The sequence below is a fragment of the Herpailurus yagouaroundi genome, unplaced genomic scaffold (assembly GCF_014898765.1).
Source record: "Herpailurus yagouaroundi ecotype Mexico unplaced genomic scaffold, PumYag 139, whole genome shotgun sequence".
In the NCBI taxonomy this organism is placed as follows: domain Eukaryota; kingdom Metazoa; phylum Chordata; class Mammalia; order Carnivora; family Felidae; genus Herpailurus; species Herpailurus yagouaroundi.
The window spans coordinates 52,629,119-52,651,106 of record NW_024412394.1 but is presented as its reverse complement, the minus strand read 5'-3'; the positions used below and the strand labels follow the sequence as shown (position 1 = coordinate 52,651,106).

Below are 21,988 nucleotides of genomic sequence, written 5' to 3'. Positions count from 1 at the left end.
GATTTTTAAATGACGTTATTTTAAAGAATCCTTTATACATGATTTCTTCAGCTGTCGAAACTATTAAATGAATTCCTAAATTGAAACTTATAGACATTTAGCTACATAATTTATATAATTATGCAGTTAAAAAGACTGCTTACAAAAATGTTGGAGAACATTCCAGAAGCTGTTTTTACATTTTGGTGAAGCAAAATTTTCTTAATTAAAAAAACAAAAAACAAAAAACAAAAACAAACCTGTTCTTTACAATATAACATAATAAAGAATTATAATATTAATTGACATGTATAAAGTACTTAGTATGTGCTAGGGATTGTTATAAGTTATTTTGTCCACGTAACAGTCCTATTAAGAAAAAAAAATTACTTTTCCTAGGCCGTTTCCTATCCAGTGGTCTAGTAGTAGGTCAAGCATTTAAACCTAGGGTTTGAACTCAAAGTGTTTGGCTCTGTAGCTTGCATTCTTACAGACTGTCCTCTACTGATCTATAAACTTTTTCTTACCCATCAATATGTATCCAATATGCAAGTTTCTTCTATTTTGACAAATAAAATTTCAGTCTATGTAACTATATATAAAACACTAACATCTTGGGCAGTATTAAAGACTTGATTAGTGAGGCATTAACAATAGAATGAAGACTTCAAAGGACCAAACTCTTGTGAAATATAAAGGAAATATGACTAACATCTTTACATTTAATTGGAGGAATATGAGAACTGTCTTGCAAGACTGTAGTGAGAGTTTAATGACCCTGCATGAGATGTAAGATAGATAGATAGATAGATAGATAGATAGATAGATAGATAGATGATAGATAGGTGATAGATAGCTGGAGATAGAAATGTAAATCTGAGCTAAAGTGATTAATTTTAGGAACGGGAAGAGAGAGGAGGGACTCAGTTGCTTAAACCAGAGGTCAGATATGGCTTTACAAGGAGATGCGATTTAGAATTGTAGCAAATGCATTTGTAATGAATCTTCTTCCAAAAGTTTAGTGCCACATAGTTAACTTCTTGATATAAATAGCTCTAAATTCGAACCTGACTCTAAAAAAAAAAGAAAATGCTCTGGTTATATACCTTTTGTGAGACTCTATGTCATTTTAGTGCTTTCTGTTGGTTGGAAAGTCAATATTCTACTACCTACTTATTGTTTCTTCAGACATTTGATAAAATCTTTATCTATTGTTATGCCGTTTCTCTCTGAAAGTTAATAATAGGAATATTTATGAAACACTGAGGTGTAATATGAAAGGATTTATTCTTTCATATGTTAATCAAATATGTAAAATGGGATTTGGAGTACATTTTTTTTTGTTTTTCAAGAAAGCATGCAATATATTTATCCATTAGTAAATGGCATGCTCATGTTATGCTCGTGATTATTCAGAAGGAATTGCATTCAAGGAAATGTAGAGTAACAAATATAGCATAAACCTTTGCCATTCTAGAGATATAACTGTGGAGATGTTGATGAATCCTGAATGTGAAAAATACCTCTAATTTTGATACTATCCTCAAACTCACTAATTAAATTATCTGCATAACACTGTTGATAATCCTATGTGGTAAGCAGCTGGCAAGTCAGTGATGTATCAAATTCCAGAGAATCAAGAATATATACTGACAGCAAGATTGAAAAACTGTTCCATAGTATTTCCAGAAATCATAGTGAACAAAGGAAATATGATTCTAAAGTACTTTTCTGGGTTTCCTGCACAAAGTATTGGTTGAAAAAATTTAACTATAGCATTCTCTATTTCTAAAAAGTCAGGGCTTATGCTTTATACTTGATACAAATCTGTTTTTCACTTGACCAAATTCTTTTTTTAATGTTTATTTGTTTTTGAGAGTGGAGGTGGAGAGGCAGAGGGAGAGGGAGACACAGAATTGGAAACAGGCTCCAGGTTCTGAGTTGTCAGCATAGAGCCTGATGCTGGGCTTGAACTTATGAACCATGAGATCATTACCTGAGCCGAAGTCAGATGCTTAACTGACTGAGCTACCCAGGTGCCCCTCAATTGACCAAATTCTTTAATAACTAGTTATATGGTATATCTGGATTTTAAGAAAAGATGAGAATTTTTGCTCGTATAGTTTTCTGTTAATTTTATTTTTGACTTTGATGTTAAAACAACAAAGTAGAATTTTAGGGTATGTTGATAAAATTTAATGTAATATAAACTGCAGAGAAAATGTGGTATCTATTGGTCCATTCCAAATATAAATTATTGTAAGCTTTGATTAGGTCAAAATACAGAGATATCTTTATTGTATTATTATGTATCACAAATATTTGAATAGAAAAATATATAAACTCTTAGCCATTGTGACAATTCTTTTAAGAAATATACACTCTAAATCATAAGTCTGTATATAAAAACTTGGCAGAGAGTAGTTTGAGAATTCTCTATTCCCTTGCAATGTAACCTTTTTGAAAGAGTAATAGAAGAATTAATTTAATAAAAAATTAATGAATTTGTGAAATAGACATTAAGGCAATAACAATATATAAACCTACTCAACTATCATATTTTCCATGTGAAAAGTAGAATGTTTAACTAACCATATTAAATGGCACTTAGGTTGTTAGAGCTACACACATTGCACTTTGCAATGAGGTATTCAAACATTTCATGAGCAGAAAATTAACTATTTAAAGGTTTGGACAAACTGCATACCATTTGGCGATGCAACATAGATGGAAAATATAATAAAGCAAAGTTATAAAGAGGATAACAGGTAAAGAGCAGTGCACCTTATCTTGATAAAAGATGGTTTCCTCCAAATTCTAATTTTGCAAAATATTTTATAGCATTCAACGTTTGTCTATTTGTATGATAAAAGAAGGATTTCATTTTGGGAAAATCTAAGAACTGCAAAATCTTTACTGACACTGACTAGTCATACTCTTTTAACATCTGTAGCTTGCAAAGATTCACCTTTTAGCCTTTACTGATTATTTATTTATTTATGTATTTATTTTTAATTTTTTAAATGTTTATTTTTGAGAGACAAGAGTGTGAGCAGGGGAGGGACAGAGAGAGAGTGAGGACAGAATTCGAAGCAGGCTGCAGGCTCCGAGCTGTTCCAAGCTGTCAGCACAGGGCCCACTCTGGGGCCTGAACTCATGAACTGAGAGATCATGACCTGAGCCCAAGTCATATGCTTAACCAACTGAGCCACCCAGGCACCCCAAGGACTGCTGATTTAAACTACAAAATAATGTTACTGAAAAATGGCAGATGGAAAGGAATGGCAAAAGTCATATTCTTGCAAGGTTGGGACTCTTTCCTGTTATCATTGTTGACATTTGGCAAGGTTCACCATTGGTCTTGTCATGCCTTAGGTACAGTTTACTGTTTCATTATGATGAAATAAAATAAAAGCATTTGAAAAATTTCAAGCATCAGATGCAGATGCCTCAGTTTTTCATTGGTATATATCCAGTCACAAAGGTGTTACACAAATTCTTATACAATGCTTGATTATTCCTTGATTGAACACACCTTGGCTTTTAGACATTATGTTTATTTAGGCATATAGACAGCTAATATTCTTATCTGTCTTTTGTTGAACACTTACAAAAAAGTAATTCAACTTAAATGTTGAAAATAATTACTCTAAAAGTATTGTCTGACCCATTCCACCTGGTTTCCATCTGTGACAATATGTCTTCACAATCTGTCCTCTGCTTTTCTTCTGTATGTTCTTTACCATTAGTTTTGGGTGCAATCTTTGAACTGCTTTTTTCCTTCTTTATTATCTGTGTTCTGGTTAGTATAAATTAAAATTTCCAAACCTTTATGTAGGCTTTGAGACGACTTGATTCTAATTAACTAGGAATATTTAATTCCCTATCAGCTTTCTGTACATAATACCGTACTGTATGGCACCATTAGTGTAGAAATAGAATGGATCATTATATTCTAGTTTAGCCTTTTCTTTGTAAGAAATTTCAACACATTTTTCATTTGGAAATGTACACATTTACATTATTATCCTTTACCATAAGAAAACAGTATTTCACTTGTACAGTTTTCATTTATTTCAGATTTAAATATACTTTGTAGTACTTACATTACTTTTTCTGAGCTAATTCTTTATGATAAAGTACTTTATGTTCTTATCCAGTTTTCCTGTCTTAAGGTTTCAGTTTTAACTTGAAAAAAGTAAAATATTACATGTACATTTAAATAGGCTGTAACCCTTGGTTTTGTCATGCCCCTGCATAGGCCATATGCAAAATGAATTAATTTATTTTAGAGACATATGAAATTGAATGCAAAACACAAAGGTACAGAAGGGTGTGTGGATATATATGTGTTTATCCTTATAATAAGAGAAAAGATGTAATGGCCCATTGTATTTAAATTACTTTTTTTGTTTACAATAATTGTTTTTAAAATTTAAAAGAGAGCCAGTAAGAAATAAATTGAAATCATTTTTCATAATGTAAGGCATCAGTGATATTTCTGTGTTTTCCAATAGAAATGTTAATTACAAGAATTTATTTTAATAGTGGCCTGTCTAGTTCCAAATTACTAACAGAAATGAAAGTATATGTGTACTTTCTAGAATATGGCAATTCTGGATTATCTACAACTAGAATATTCTTGTTTTTTGAGTTTGGATAACTCATATATTTAAAGAAGAATGGTCTGTTTTAAGAATGAGGGACTATCACTCTTTATCTTTTTGTCTTAGAAAAGAGCCCTACACTGACAGCTTTATTATGATTTATAATTCACAACTGGTAGTTTCCCTCTCTTGGAACTTTTCTTTCCCTTGTTCAAAGAAAAATGCTCTAATTATATGGTTATAAAATATTTCACATCTCATTCATATACTTATTCATATTACTGTGTTAAAGATGCTCATAGAATTGTGTTGCAAATTATCTAAAGCACTAATCTAAACATGGCTATGCAGTTTTCTCCCTGGACAGCATAAAGGGAACTCCTTAAGAGTGAGAGCCCATGAAGTGTCTTTCCTTAACGGATATAGTCAGGACTCTACTGCATTCTACTTAGGTATATGCTATACTCTTCCCATTGATCTGATTACAATAAAAAGTTTACTTAGTTGTGTTGGTGAATTAGTCTTTGGTAAGTGGGATAGTTACTGCCTGGTGCTTAATATTGCAGGATGAATTCAAGAAATGCATTCAGTAAATGCGGGTTAACTTCCTGCTATATGCTAGGCATTGTGCTAGGCTCTGGAATTTACAGATACATAATTTCTGCCCTTGAGGGTCTCACAGTGAGCTAGAAGAGACACACCTGGGGAAATAATTACAACAGTGTTAATGCTATAATTGTGGTATGTCATACAGATCAGTTTGGATTGTCTTCAGTAGCTTTAGGAGAAGGGAAATTTTTAACTGATTCATGAAGGATGAATTAGTTATTCCTTAAAAGCAGGAGCTAAACTAGATTTTTTTTTTTTAAATATCGAACATAGCTACCCTTTTTAAAAACAGTTTTTATTAAAAAAATATTAAACAATATTCTAGTAGTACCTACAGTATATTTCTGCAAAATGCTGTGAATGCAAAGTGGATAGGATACTGATAGAGTTCTGTTGGATTATTTACTTGGTGTGGAGATAAAAATTAAAAATTAACTTGTTTTCTATTTTTAAGGAGTAGAAAGTATGGGGATGCAGTTACAAAATCTTACTGTTTAATTTCTAGAAATTCAGTTTGTCTTACCACTATATATACACGTATGTGTATATGTGTGTATAAATGTGTGTGTGTGTGTGTGTGTGTGTGTGTGTGTGTGTGTGTGGTGAGCTCCCTTTTTTGAAAAAAAGAATGAGCTCAACAATATCATTTGCTGCGAGGATTTATTCTGCCTGTTACTTTCTTTTATTTCTAAGAATTAAGGATTGAGTGAATATCCTCATTGTCCTGATGCATCTTTTTAAAATGTCATGCTTCAGGGCAAACTGATTTCTTTATGATCTTCAAAAAATTTTCCACTGACATAACAGAAATGATTATTTATCTTCCCACATGTTCAAACTGCCTTAAACTGCTCTAGGGTTATTTGCTTCACAAGACTTAGTATTGATCCACATTTTATAACTGACTAAATAAGGAAAAAAGTAGTCTTCACAAAATAGCTAGAAAGATTGTTTTAACTGATGATTGTGTTTTAATCATTTTTGAAAGTTTTGCTGAAAACATGGTGAAAAGCCCACACTTCAGACTGCTTGAAATGGAAGGACTGCCCTTTGCTTTAAGAAATTAATATGGAATTATTTCTTTTCATTATGGTTATGGATCTCGCAAACTTTTTCTACAGATAGGTAGATTTAAGTGTTTTGTAGGAGAAAAAACAAATATTGATGAATCACTCATAAAATAGTTTAATTGTAATTCTTTGAATTGTGCTAAAAATGTTCACTTTATTAAATATGATTACATTTCAAATATGTGTATTGATATACATATTTCTTGCCCCACTAAAGTTTTTTGAACTTGAAGTAACCTGATTTTATGAACCATTTTGATGTTGCCAGATCCACACTATTAGCATCGCTGAAAGACAAACCAATAACTGCCACAAATAACTCTCCAGTTTAAATATAATTGGTCAATAATAAGTCTCTACCCACATTTCCTGCATGTCTACCTGCGCTGAGTAGTTTTCTCTCTTCACGTTGATGAAGTGCTACAGCTCTGGCAGGAAAGGTGACTTTAGAGTCTGTATTCACCACTGAAATAGGAGATAATTAAGCACATTGTAAAAGATACAGATTAAGGCACAATATTTATAGCTTATAGAACACTTTATTATGAAATATCAGAATTTTAATTGGCTTAAGCACATAAGCAACTGATTATTCACACCATTTGATACCAGGACAAAAGTAATATGTATTTAGAGATCATCATATTTGTTTTTTTAGTGGACAGAACTTTGGTCCATTGCCTAGCATAATGCAAAGAGTAGACAAACAATAATTATGTAGTCGGGGAAAGAATGAGTAATTTGACTGTATTTGCCTAATAATTAATTTGTTTTTCTTGTTTGTTTACACATCTGATAATGCAGAAGTGGCTCATTGTTTATTAGAGGTAGAAACTAGAGTGAAATAAAAACTCAGCATGGAAACTGACATCGTGAAATAATCATATAGTTATTTATTGAGTGCTTATTCTCCGCCAGGCACTGTGCTAGACTTTTCACAGGAATTATACACTTTAATTCACAATAGTCTGATGATACAGTCTTATTATTAGGCCTCGCTGTTTTAGATATGGACAAACTGGGCTCAGAGAACTTAAGCAGATTTGCAAAGGTTACACAGTTAGTACACGCTAGAGGGGAAGCCAGTGTCGTCATTTATATAAAGGCCAAGTTGTATTGCTTTTACAGGCTTGTTGAAGTGAGACTTTCTGTGGTGAAATTAACAATGTCATTCGGAACATGAATTTCGTCTTTTAAGAAGTGTTGTCTTAAAAATGATTGTTAAAGCTAGAGTTTTGGTCGTTCAAAAGAGGAACCATCATTCATATATTTTACTTTTTTTGTATGTAAAACCTACATTGTCTAAGTTTTCTTGGTATGTTTTCAAAACTATGAGGAATGGTTTAGTATAATGAGAATGAATAATAACATTGAAATTATAAAACCTATGGTATTATAATAAATATAAGAGAAATATTAAAAAATAGACTTGACATACAAGAATTTAAATAAAAACTTGAAATTAAAAAAATAGAAGAAAAAGAGAACTTGACAGTGGCCTAGATGCTATGGTAAAGTGTGTCCCTGCCTGAAATCTTTCTAACACCAATCGCTATTTAAGAGCTCTCCCCAGGGGCGCCTGGGTGGCGCAGTCGGTTAAGCGTCCGACTTCAGCCAGGTCACGATCTCGCGGTCCGTGAGTTCGAGCCCCGCGTCGGGCTCTGGGCTGATGGCTCAGAGCCTGGAGCCTGTTTCCGATTCTGTGTCTCCCTCTCTCTCTGCCCCTCCCCCGTTCATGCTCTGTCTCTCTCTGTCCCAAAAATAAATAAATAAACGTTGAAAAAAAAAATTAAAAAAAAAAAGAGCTCTCCCCATTACAGCCTCTTGTTGATAATGACAATGCCCTCAAGGAGATCTATTAGTAAAATAAAATAATACTGTATCATAAGCAAGGCACTTTTTAAAGTCACTACAGGTAAGTAATGTTTGAGTTTGGTTAGCTAGCTTCCCCTAGCAGAAGTGTTTTTAGACCATGGGAACCCAATAATTATATCATTTTGCTATAGGCTTGTATTAGGGTTAAAATTATTCTGTGTTAGTGCTTTTCCCGTGGGGTTATTGCTAGAACATAGGTAACATACTGGAACATACTGAATTGCATAAGTAATTCAGTTTTTTTATCTGTAGGTTGATCCCTCAGAATGGACCTATGAGGACAATCTTGAGTGAGATCCAGAAGGGTCTGATTTCATTTTTCATCCTTTCTTTTATGATAGTTGATGTTTAAGTTATTTACCTAATTTAAAAATTCCACTGCCGGATTCTTATCTGCATGAACCAAAATGAATGTGCCCGTCTCTGGCAACACAGATAGGGTTTGACAACAATGGCACAGTGAGAGCTAGAGGTGAACTGTTAGGCAGATGCATCGCTGACACTGTGCCCGCCACTGCCTATCAAGGATGGCGTGCAGAGGCAGGACAGTCCTTTAGAGCTGGTCTTTCACACTCTCGCTGAGGCACCACTGACAGACTAAGTGGGTGTGAGTTTGTATGTGGGGTTTTGGAGGTATGGTGATGGTGGTTGACATACACATTTTTTTAAAGGTAGCATTTCGATGAAAACAATTGTATGGGAGTTTAACAGAGAAATGATTAACTGATTACTGTATTATTGTTAAGACAAGTTTTTGTAAATGGAAATATACACACGCACGCACACACACACACACACACAAACATGCATATGTCTATAGCACTTAATAATTGATAACAAGGAAAACAAAGACATTGAAGCCCAGGAATGTGAAGTGGCTTTGTCCAAATTACATGCCAGTAAATCATGGAGTAGATTTGAACAGATTTTTTTAGTTAAAATCCAGTTCTTGTTTGCCATATCACATTACTTCTTTAGCTTAGCCTAATTTTTATAAAGTAGAATAAGAAGACAAAAAAGATATGAATGTTCTAACTTGACATTTTTCCTCTTTTTTTTTTTTTTTACCATTTTGGTAATGACATCAGAATTACAGTGATATTTTGGTAAAATGAAGAGTACCTTAATGCCAGACCCCAGAAAAATTCCTGGCATATTCCAAACCTATAATTTAATAAAGGACAAAAAAACTGTGTTTATATAATGCTTTGTTTTCTTTTACAGTCTTTTAAAAAGTTTTAAAATAAAACTTTAAAAAGGTTCTCATTTTACATGTTTGTTTTCCACTATATGGTATTAGTAAACATTAAGTACTCAATTAAATAACAAAACTAAATAATATATATACTTATAATGCCCTGAAATTAATTTTTCTTTTTTCTTTTTAAAAATCCCCAAATATTTTCAGCACGTGATACCTGTTATCACATGCTTTATATTCTGCACCATTTCTTTTCTAAACTCTTACAAGTTAGTTCTAGGGTGATGTGTATGGTGCCTCACAAACTATAAGATCCTCGTTACATCATGTTGTTTTTATCCTCTCTGCCCGCTGTTCATTCTCAATGTGAAAAATCATAGCATATCAGTGACAGGAGGTCTGGCGTTCAGGTGGACTTTTGTAATTATTCCCACTGAGGCACTGTCAATAGGATTAAAAAACAGATTCTGGATCTGTCCACCCCAGATGAGGTCAGCACTTTGAGCAGTGGGAGTACTATTTCTACAAGCTGTGCTTTCCCCTTTGCATTGTAGAGCATAGACATTAATATGACACAAATATTTGAGAGCTCCTATGGAAACGGACTGGCTTTGCTCTGAATTAGGCTCTGAATTAAGCAAAATGTCCATCTGCAATAAATAAAATAACATTCATTAGGATCCCTAACTATGTATTTATGTAGATTCTACAATAATATTAAAGCCCAGAAAGTTTCAATTACAGAACAATCCACTTATAGTTCATAATTAATAAACTCTTTGCAGCTGCATAACTGTGGCCGGAAACATCTGCAAAACCTCATATTTTACACACAGACACATACACATAATTCCTTCAGAAAAAAGTTCAATTGTGCTTAAAATCACAGGTCTGGAAACAGAGTAAGACCTGAGGAAGCTGAATCTAGCTGTATTCAGTTAGCTTATGGTAGGAGAAGGAGGGGACTGGGCCTTTCTTGTTTGGCAAAGAGATATGGGTAAAATAAAATAATGTTTAAGGTCTATTCAGGTATTCACCCAAAACTAACTTTGTATCATTAAAAACCTCCCCTGACTATAAGCTGGTTTTGATAAGAATCTATTTCTTTTGTTATAAAATTATTCAGATAAAATTGCTACTCCTGAGATTAAAGATAAATTATTATTTATGAAACTCTAAAATTAACAAATGGGTAAAAGGAATATATTGATGATAGGTTATAATCTAGATCATAGATTTAAAAATTTCCAATTCTTTAAATAATTCATAGCTAATTTTTATACCTAAATACAGCTTTATAACAATAGATGAATATAGAGTATATGTATTAGAAAGGCAAACTAATATATTATTGAAAGCTTAATTTGACATTTTTCTTAATATTTGCTTACTTCTATGTTCAATTTGAAGTTGTATTATTAATGGGTTTCATTATATATACCAGCTTTACTGAAATATAATTCACATACCATACAATTCACCCATTAAAGTGAACAATTCAATGGTTTTTCAGTATAGTCATACGAGTTGTACAACAACCATCACTATAAATCAAATTTAGAACAGTTTAATCACCCCAAAAAGAAACCCTGCACCCAATAATAGTCACTTACCATTTCTTCTCCCTGCTCCAGCCCTTAGCAACCAGTAATTTATTTTTGTGTCTAATGGTGTGAGTATTCTGGACATTTTGCATAATGGAAATATATTTTTGTGACTGGATCTTTTCATATAGCCTGATATTTTCAGAGTTCATCCATATTTGATTGCTGAATAATATTCCTTTGTGTTTATTTGTTTGCTAGTTGATGGACATTTGGGTTGTGTCTACCTTTATGGCTATTATAAATAATTTAGTTGTGAACATTTATGTGCAAGTTTTGTATCAATATTCATTTTTATTTCTCTCGGGTATACACCTAGGAGTGGAGTTGTGAGGTGTTATGAGGTAATCTGGTAACTATGTTTAACTTTTTGAGAAATTGCTAGTCTTTTTTTTCAAAGTGGCTACACCATTTTACATTCCTAACACAACAAGGCATGAGACTTCTAATTTCACCATATTCTTACCAACACTTGTTTTATCTGTCTTTTTTTCTTATACCTATCCTACTGGGGATAAGTAGTATCTCATTGTGGTTTTGGTGTGCACTTCTCTGATGGCTAACGGTGTTGATCATTTTTATATGTGTTCATTGGCCGTTTGCGTGTCCTCCATATAGAAATATCTGTTCAGATTCTCTGCCTATTTTTGATTAGCTTATTAGTGAATTTTCATTTTTTCATTTTCATTAGTTTTAAGAACTAATCTTTCATTTCCATTTTTCATTTCATTAGTTTTAAGAAAACTAAAAGTTTTCTTAAATTTCTAATTTATTAGATTTCTTAATAATATCTCATTTTACCCCCTTCATTGATTTTATGGTGGATATATCTTGTGATGCATTCTTTAGAAACTTTGATAGTCTGAGACAAGACCCAGAACCTGCAGGATGATGGTTCTAAACAACTGGAAAACCTTTAGAATATAGAAATGTCCAGACCGTAATGATGATTCAGTGATTTTGATAAGGTCAAGTCATTAGTGTTTTTTCAAAGTGTCCCTAATGTGCAGTCATAGTGGACAGCTAAGATATAAATTATCAGTGCTTTAAGGTCCAGGGTCATGTCAAGTGTGTCTGATATTAAAAGTGGAGCTTAAGATTTCCAAAAAATGAGTCCATGAAGGACCAGGAAATCTTTCCCATCTGTAGAAGAACTCTAGAAGTATGTGGGTTTTCTGGGATAACCAGTTTGTGGGAAAGGGTCAATCGAAATATAGTCAGATAGGATATCCCCCAAGCTTACCCTTATAGGTCATAAACCTAAAGAACCAGAGCAAGTCTGAGTATCTGCATCCTCATTCAGAAGGAAGAGATATTCCATTTCAACTAATTTTTCAGGCTACACAGAAATTTGTCTGTGGCTTTTAGGATGACGTTTAAGATTGTTTACTGTTGGGACACCTGGGTGGCTCAGTCGGTTAAGCGTCTGACTTTGGCTCAGGTCATGATCTCATGGTCCATGATTTAGAGCCCCGTGTTGGGCTCTGTGCTGACAGCTTGGAGCTTGGAGCCTGCTTCAGATTCTGTGTCTGCCACCCCCCCGCCCCTCCCCCACTCACTGTCTGTCTTGCTATGTCTCTCAAATAAATAAATAAATAAATATGAAAAAAAAATTAAGATTGTTCACTGAGAACACGGATTTGTTATACCAGTACCCTGATTGTTCCATAAACTGCATCACACGAATAGATATTCAAAGTCCCGGCACCCTGTCGACATCCATTGAAGACAACTATGGAATCTGATTGTTAGAGTTTAACTTGGAAATCAGAATACAAGGCTTTAGTATCCATTCTCATATATTTAAATATCTTCGTGTTCAGGATTTGTTGCAGTATTAGTACTTTTAAGTAAGTCATTTATAAATAGGAAACCCTATTGCCTTTTTTGTTCTTTTTTAAAAGAATTAAAATCTCAAATATTATTTAAGCCACTTTAGTTTCATAGGGACACTATTCTTATTTAAAGATAGTTGAAGTTAAACATAATAAATTTTGTTTATTTCATCACAGTAGATATTATAACAGATCTTGTAATATACTATATTGTATCATGGTTTAGTGGATGCATTATAGTATATTGTTACTGCCTGGGAAACAGAAGTTTCACGTGCTTCCTAGATTCTGTTTTTCTTTGACGGTTTTTCATTGAAGAACGGACTAAGTGAAAACTTGCTTGGTGTATGAAATCTGACAAGATTATGGTTCTTGGCGCTAGGATAATGAACTTATGTTATTTTATTCATTAGGGCCCCAAAGGACTTGATAAAACAGTCAAAAGAATCAATCCCAGGCCTTTGTGATAACACTGAAAAAATAAACTATTACTAAAATAACAGGATAGATTATTTTTACAAAATTAATTAAATATTGAAAACAAATTTTGTACATATTCCCAGTCTTCATCAATATAGTGAATATTACCTTCAAATAATGTTCAATTAAAAAAACAAAAACATCAAAAGGTAGGAAATTAAAATTGTATGTTTCTTTTTGTAACTAACTTTACCATAGTGCATGTACTATATTTTTTTAAAAATATTTTTAATGTTAATTTTGAGAGAGAGGGAGAGAGAGAGCGTGAAGGGGTGAGGGGCAGAGAGAGAGGGAAACACAGAATCCGAAGCAGGCTCCAGACTCTGAGCCGTCAGCACAGAGCCCGACACGGGGCTCAAACTCGTGAACTTTGAGATCATGACCTGAGCCGAAGTCAGACACTTAACCACCTGAGCCACCCAGGCACCCTACACATACTATATTAATTAAAGTTTGCTTTCAGTTCAAATACTATTGAGCAAATTGAGAACTAAAGCAAAGAAAGAAAAGTTTTAAAGCTGCGTTTGCACGATTCCTAGAAAGTTATTCCTAGATACTTTACAGTTACGTATAAAGGGAATTTATCTTTGAGGTTTCAGAAGGCATTTACCTCTAAAAACTTTCTTACTGGTACCTTTTAGAAAACCAGTTGCATTCCTGTAGGGGAGAAATGGCCTTGTTTCCAGATAGCCTTTTGGGGGGCAATTGGAGAGCTCATGTAGATCTTATGTGGCTCTCAGATATGCTACTTCGCCCAGTTTCTTTCCCTGAGTATTTTACTCAGGTTATTTCTTATAGATATCTCATCTAAATTTTTAATTTTACGAGCATCTGCTACTTCCTACCCAAACTTTTTACCACCCAGTTGCTCACTATTATCCTGAGAGATACAGCTTATGTCTCTGCATGTTCTTGGCTTTACTCTTAACACCATAGCTCCAAAGATTTTGTACTTATTTTTAATAACTCTAAATTAATAGTCTTCCTAGAGATTAAGTGAAAACTGTCTTGTTACCACTTATTATTTTCAATATTAACTGAACTGAAACAGAATATTACTTCAAAGAAAAAATGTTAAGACTTTGATGACCACATTTTTCCGGCATTGCCTCTATCATTATCTATTTAATGATAGCCATACATGTACTCCTCAATTTTGCTGGCATCTTTGGTGCCAAAATTCACAGTGAAATTGAGAATACCTATTTAGTATCTCTTCTGGAAGGTGTGCTAGGCTATTATTTCATAGTTTTCTGAATTAAAATAATAGCTTTAAATTAGTGAAAAGATATCTCAAAAGACAACAGGGACCCAGAGAAAATTAATTTTTAGGGTTGCTTTAGCAACCCTAAAATTAGTCCTGGGGACCCATTGAATGAGTGCCAGACTTTGGCTCATTGAGCAGTCAAGGCTGGTGGAATAGCATATGGTTGAGTATCAGTAGTCCTGTGTTCTAAATCCAGTTTTAACCTAGACAAACAGAATTATTTGAAGAACTCAGGTTACTTTTGCTTCAAATCTGCTTTCCCATCTGTTACAGTGGTAACAGAATTTAATGTAATTTGAAAGTTGAGTGATAAGGGTTTTGCATTTCTCTACATTAGGTACCATATATATTCTAGAAACTATGCGAGTTGAGCAAGAAATGTCCCTCCTTATTCGTAAGAAAAATAGGAATAAGCCTTTATTACAAGCTTTTATTTGCAATGGGAGCATGAGGATTCTCCTGGATTCCACCAGGCAGTGTGCTGCCTTCTAATTCTGGAAGCCTTTCCTAATGGATGGTAAATTATGTTGCCATTGTGTTATCCATCTCCGGGTTCCCTAACCTCTCCTCCTTGTAATAACTAATACACACATGTCCTTAAAGACTGTCAGCACATACCTCTTCTTTCTCCTTCTTTTTCTGTTTTTAATTCTCTGGACCTTGATGTTATCAAGCTGCAGGTTGTAAGTAAAGCATTGTCTTCTCTATTTTATGGATGTCATATGTGATCACTGAATTATAGATGGAACATAAAGCAAGATAGGGTGAATACTTAAAGAGAGGAATTTCTATCTTGAGAAACGCAGGCCAAATCCTTCATCCTACCAGTTCACCATTTTTTATGTGGCAGGATCATGTTTTCAGAAACATTTCAAGGTGTTATATTTTAGTTGTATTGTTTTATAGTCAATCTCATTGCTCTCTCTGTGCCTTAGACTTGTATAATTCCTACTGAGAACATGTGAAGAAGTGTCTTTGCCTAAGATGTTTGTGAATGCTTTCCTTTTGTATGAATTAAGGAAGCCAACCGAAAGCAGATTGGCTTCTGAGGGCAGTAGTGCATCATCTATTTGTAAGGAGATGCTTGTAGTTCTGTGTATACATCTATCACTTATCGATTGCAATATAACACGTATTTAAATTAAGTTTCTAAGTTATCTGGAATACCTATCTTGCTTGTGTAATATAGCCTTATTTTCTTGAAGCTCAAAAGATGATTTTGAGCTCTCCACTGTTTCAGAATTATGCATTAAGTATTGAGCGTGTGAGCAAAAATAGAGAATGACTCAGTATACCATCTTGATAAGATAGGATTGTTTAACTTACCTAAGAGTGAAAATGTAGATTATGTTCCTGAGGGATACTCAAGTTGAGGACATTAAATAAATGTGAATATAATAAGTTAAAAGCTATACTTGAATTTATGTTAAATATTCACTAATCTTTCTTTATAGATATGATTAATTTTTATTCAATTTGAAGGTCACTAAAACTTAAACATATATTCATTTGATAAATATGAAGGGTAAATTGAACTTACTTAATATAGTCAATGTATCATGCCATTAATTAATAAAAAAATTTGAAATAATGTAAATTTAATTTGCTAAATTTTAAAGACAAATACATAAAATAGTCAGTGATAGAAAACAGTTCAAGGTTTCCTGACTTAATAGCAAATAGGGTGTAAGTGAGTAAGAGCAACTTTACTGAGAGGTGCTAGGGACCTTCTTTGTACTTGTCTATTCATTGCTGAGAGCAGTTGATGTGTTAGTGTGACGGTATTATTAACTTCTCTCAGGAGAGGATAAACAGTCATCATCTGTTTACAGTTGAAGGCTTTCTCCTTATTTGTGGTGGAATAGGTTTCTCCTATTTATAGGCTTTTGTTATTTTTAGTAACAAGAAAGTTCACTTAGTGCAAGGTACCCTGCCTTATAACTTAAATTGGTTGAAATTGTATCTTGAAGTTTTCTGAAAACTTGAGGGAATACATTTCTTTCATTTTCAGATGAAATTTTTTATATCATTATTCTTCCTCATCAGGTGATTAAAATTATTTTAGTATTTTTCAGTATCAACCAAATTAACACATAAAAAGTTAATTTACAGCTATTTCATATTAAGAAAACATAGCTTTGAAGTATTTTCGTATGTTTCAACAAGTAAGTTAATTATGTTGTAAGTGAAGTTACCCTGAATTAAATATCCTAAGATTTTGTCATATTAAATTATGCTTTTGTTCAGTTTTGGGCTCTAGGTTTCAGACCAATGCCACCTATTGGCGCAAGTTTACTGTATTATTTGGCTTTTATTGTTTTACTTTAAAATGTAGTATTCTACATCTACATTCTACAAATTGATTTACACTGAATACACTTTATTTTATCATAAAGAGCTTGTTTTTCACAAATTAAATTTCATATTTTGTTCTTTGCTATTACTAAAATTAAAAAAAAATCTATCTGCTCTCACGTTTCTATTTTCACTTTCTTTTGCATCCCCAGCCTGTGGCCGTGGGTTCTACAAATCTTCCTCTCAAGATCTCCAGTGCTCTCGCTGTCCCACTCACAGTTTTTCCGATAAAGAAGGCTCCTCCAGATGTGAATGTGAGGATGGGTATTACAGGGCTCCATCTGATCCACCATATGTGGCCTGCACAAGTAAGTTCAGAATTGTAACGTAGGAAAGGACTTTCAGATTCCTTACACTGGTTGTACTATTGTGACATCATTGAGATGGGCTTTGGATTTGTGAATGAATTCTTAATTGTTATTAAATATTGAATTTTTTTTCATGAACTGATAAGGCCATTTTTCTTTCTTTTTTTTTTTTAAATTTTACTGTTTATTTATTTTTGAAAAAGAGAGAGACAGAGACAGAGAGAAAGAGAGAGACAGAGTGTGAATGTGAATGGGGCAGAGGGGGAGGGAGACACAGCATCCGAAGCAGGCTCCAGGCTCTGAACTGTCGGCACAGAGCCCGACACGGGGCTCGGGCTCATATGCCGTGAGATCACGACCTGAGCGGAATTTGGACGCTCAACCATCGGAGCCACCCAGACGCCCCAATTTTTCATGAACTGATAAGATGCATTTTAAGAATATTTTTCTCATGTATCTAATAAAAATCATAAATAAAATGCAAAAGTTATTTGAGTCTTACGTGGTTATGAAATGTGATTAAAAAGTAATGGTTTCTGACTTCAAATTCCATCACTAAATAGAGCAAATCTCACATCTTGGTGCTTCAATTAATGAATGTTCGAGAGACCCAAATCCAAAGCCAATCCCAGACTTACTGTAAATCATTCTTGAGCACATTAGGAATGAATAGATGTATTCTCTGTTATATGGTTAAAAGGAAAACTATTTTTAAACAACTGCACAACTGTTTTTTTTAGGTGCATTAACTGTTCTTTGTAATTGCTTAGAAGAAAAATAGCTAAAGACTGTGGCAAAAGCACAAAGACAGTTGTTATCCTGTTTTCATTTTGACATATTAAATGGAAAATAAATAGAGCCTCTTGCCAAGTGAATTCAAGGAGGCTTTTATACAGCTTCTTTAGGAAAGGTAATGAAATGTTTATGTAAAAGAAAGCATTTCAACTAGTTTTCTGTATGGTAATTGAGCCACTAGCTTAGTGGCCCACACAGATCCTTTCCTTCATTTTTTGTTTTTTTGGGGTTGTTTTTTTTCTTTTTTTGTTTATTTGTTTGTTTATTTTTGGTTTCCAAAGGGCCTCCATCTGCACCACAGAACCTCATTTTCAACATCAACCAAACCACAGTAAGTTTGGAATGGAGTCCTCCAGCCGACAATGGGGGAAGAAATGATGTGACCTACAGAGTATTGTGTAAGCGGTGCAGTTGGGAGCAGGGCGAGTGCGTTCCCTGTGGGAGTAACATTGGCTACATGCCCCAGCAGACCGGATTAGAGGATAACTATGTCACTGTCATGGACCTGCTAGCCCACGCTAATTATACTTTTGAAGTTGAAGCTGTAAATGGAGTTTCTGACTTAAGCAGATCCCAGAGGCTCTTTGCGGCTGTCAGTATCACCACTGGTCAAGCAGGTATGTTTTTCTGTTTGTCTTCACTGAGTGAATAATTCGACTACATAAAGGAGGTATCTCTCTCGCGTGAATATTTAGTTAACTTGGCTACACAGAACTAGATTATTCCAGCTCGTTGATGATTCACACCTCTAACTTTTCTTTGTTATTCCTCCTGTTGACTATTAACCATTGCTAGACTCATTAGCATCTCCTCCAGAGATTCTGGCAGGAGAACTAAAAAGGGATAAATTGTCAACCAGTTAAGACTGTTCTAAGACAAGAAGCTCCACTGAAAGATCTAGAAGAGAGTGAAAACATTGGACAAAATGAGATGGTGGCTACTTCTTGCAGTTGTACTCTTTTGTGTGGCATATGCGCATGATCAAAGTCTGCATGATAATCAGGGTGATGAAAGAGTGGAGTGCACTGTCTCACAAAGTGTTAGCCAGTGTTTTACCACATACGATGTGACATTTGTCATATATGGCAAGTCTGTGTTAAAATGGGCATGAGGGAATTTTAAGTTCATCAGTAGGTTTGTGATCATATTACCATTTGTCATATTAAAGCAAGTACTTGGGAGATCTCGTGAGAATTTCAAAAGAAGTGAATTAGGAAGTAATGACCATGAAGACCGTGAACTTGTAGCTTAGCCTAGGAGCAATTTTCACTTTTCTTCATGGCATTTGAGGTGCCCTACTCAGTCATGCTTTGTTGTGGTATGTTTTGGAAAATATAAGTTGAAGAGGTAGTTTCAGAAATTGGAGACTTTCTAAACCTTCAGGAAAATCTTATTACTGAAAGAAGTTTCAGAAATTGAGGGCTTTCTCAACCTTTTAAAAATTCTTGCTGGTGAAAGAAGATCCTGTGTGGTAGATGTAGCCAAGTACTATGTCATTGTTATTAATAAAATGGGACCTGTACTGGAGTACTGAGTTGTGAGAGCATCATAATAAGCTTATAACGTAGTCTTTCTGATCTTTGGCTGGCTGTCAAAACCAGTATTATCCCAAATTCCTGGACATAGATTAATCTATTCTTCACTTCTATGCCAATTTTAACAAAATGTTACCTATTTAAATTATATCTGCAGAATGAAAACTAGGCATCTGGTTTTATGCTTACCATTTTGAACAGATTAATGAGTTCTTATTCTAAAAGTTTCATTTTGATGTTTATTTAAAAGGCTATTGCAAATCTGATCTCCTGTATAAAAGCAGCAATCTGGAGGAAAAACGACCTAGAAAATTTGAAATTTCCAAAAACTAGACAAAAGAAATAACTAATTTAACTGATTTTGTTTGATTCATTTTTATTTACCCTGACTCTATTTGCTATTCTTTTTTTTTTTTTTTTAATTTTTGGGACAGAGAGAGAGACAGAGCATGAACGGGGGAGGGGCAGAGAGAGAGGGAGACACAGAATCGGAAACAGGCTCCAGGCTCTGAGCCATCAGCCCAGAGCCCGACGCGGGGCTCGAACTCACGGACCGCGAGATCGTGACCTGGCTGAAGTCGGACGCTTAACCGACTGCGCCACCCAGGCGCCCCTATTTGCTATTCTTTCAAAATCCTTTTGTCAGATATTTTTGCTTGTGTTGCTTTATATTGAAATTTGTCATCATAGCTTTACAGTGAGTGGGTTTGAAATATTTTAGGTTCATGATTGTGACACTAGAGCTATCTTTGGAACCACTAAGAGCAACGCTTAGGCCTGCTGAACTAGAATAGTTCTTTTATTCCTGCTGATATCAAGTATAGAAGGGACATTTTTATTTATTTTTGAATATTACCCAAAGTTGTCGAGCTTATCCCACAAATAGAGTTCGCCAAATAGTCTGCTTTTGGGGTCTGTATTTTTGCTCTTTAAATACCTACTGTTTAATTTTTCAGGTTAATACTGCATGGGCTAAATCGGTCATAGATTTTCCCATAAATTCTTGAATCAAATATCTCACAGTTGTTAGGTAAAATGGCTTTGGGTGTTGATTCTCTTCTGGCTAAGGGCAAACTAGGTTTGTTTGTTTGTTTGATGGGGGAAGGTAATTTAGATTAGATTAGATTGCAAAATTTAGATTGTGATGATTGCAGAGCTCTGTACAAATGCTAAAAAAATACTGAATTGTACACTTAAAATGAGTAAACATTCTGGTACATAAATTATATCTCAATAAAGCTATTCAATTTTATTTAAAGAAATAAATATAAAAAGTTAAAAAGCAAACTATGGTCATACTTTTATATTAACATATTCATTCATAATTGCCTAGTCTCTCCTACATCTGAAATGCTAAAACCTCATGAATTTAAAGTTAGCTTTTTTTTAAAAAAGCTATGCTATTTTTTTTTTATTAAAAAGCTATTCTTTTTCAAAAAGAAATGCATCTAAACAAGACAATCTGTGGTAATTGTAGAAGGTTTCCTGTATTTTTTAACAGAGGAAATTTAGAATATATTAGTGACTGTTGCTCTACTGAATTTGCACACCCACTTCCCGCTGTTCCCCATCGCTAATATTTTTGTTCTTTCTAAGGGGAGAATGATTTGAAATTTTTCCCCTGTTCATTACTACACATGGAAACCTGCAGTGATCCTTAAAATTCTCATTCTCTATTAACTAAACAGCACCACCTCCCACCTGGTTTATGCTGCAGTCATTTCAATAATGAATTTAAATCTAGATCTCTGGTCAGTCATCCCCCTCATCAGCAACCCACTGCTTCCAAGTATAAAAAGATGTAGTAGGAGAATCTGCTTGTGTCTGGGCAAGAATAGAGTGAAAATGGAAAATTATTAGCCAGTGTGTGAAAGGTAGTGTGTATACTTTGTAGTTTCTTTTCTGTTAAGTTTGGAGTCTGGAGCATAAGTTTCCCCCACACCCCCTATCAGTGTTTGTGGAAATGAGAGTACATTGAAGTCCCCTTATGCTTTGTTCAGGGTAGGAGTCGGAGGTTTGGTGTTAAAAGATCTGTGCTCCAGCCCCTCCCCTGCCACTTAGGAGTTACATGCTCTTGGGTAGATCACTAAAGTTCCACATGACTGAAATGGGGATAAAAGAATACCTACCCCCCTGTCTTATCCTGTTAGATAATATTAGAGAAAACTTAAAAACTCTTCAGTGTCATAAAAATATTACTTTAGCGCATTGTAGTAGGGTTTTTTTTTTTTTGTAGTAGTTTTTATTGTAGCATAGTGTATTGTAGCAAAATGGATGCTGAATTAACCCTCTTTTTATACAACTCTTTGTGAACCTGTCAAGGCAAAGCACAGTAAACTCTACCTATTGCAGTATGGGGGGAATTATTGGAGGCTCAGAATTGGCATTAATGTTTTATAACATTGGAGGAGGAAGAGATTAATTTTGTTTTGTCTGTGTAAAATGTGACTATTATCTAGTCATAAGTT

General features: G+C 34.1%; 1 protein-coding gene across 6 annotated transcripts in view; it reads left to right on the top strand.

Moving 5' to 3' along the window:
• The window catches only part of EPHA7 (EPH receptor A7), a 171,420-nt gene that overhangs the window by 43,303 nt on the left and 106,129 nt on the right, over positions 1-21,988 (top strand). For all 6 annotated transcript variants that reach the window (XM_040474186.1, XM_040474185.1, XM_040474184.1 and 3 more), the window contains exons 4-5: positions 17,035-17,190; positions 18,267-18,602. In XM_040474186.1, the coding sequence (XP_040330120.1) occupies positions 17,035-17,190; positions 18,267-18,602 (492 nt within the window). The remainder of the gene's footprint in view (positions 1-17,034; positions 17,191-18,266; positions 18,603-21,988) is intronic.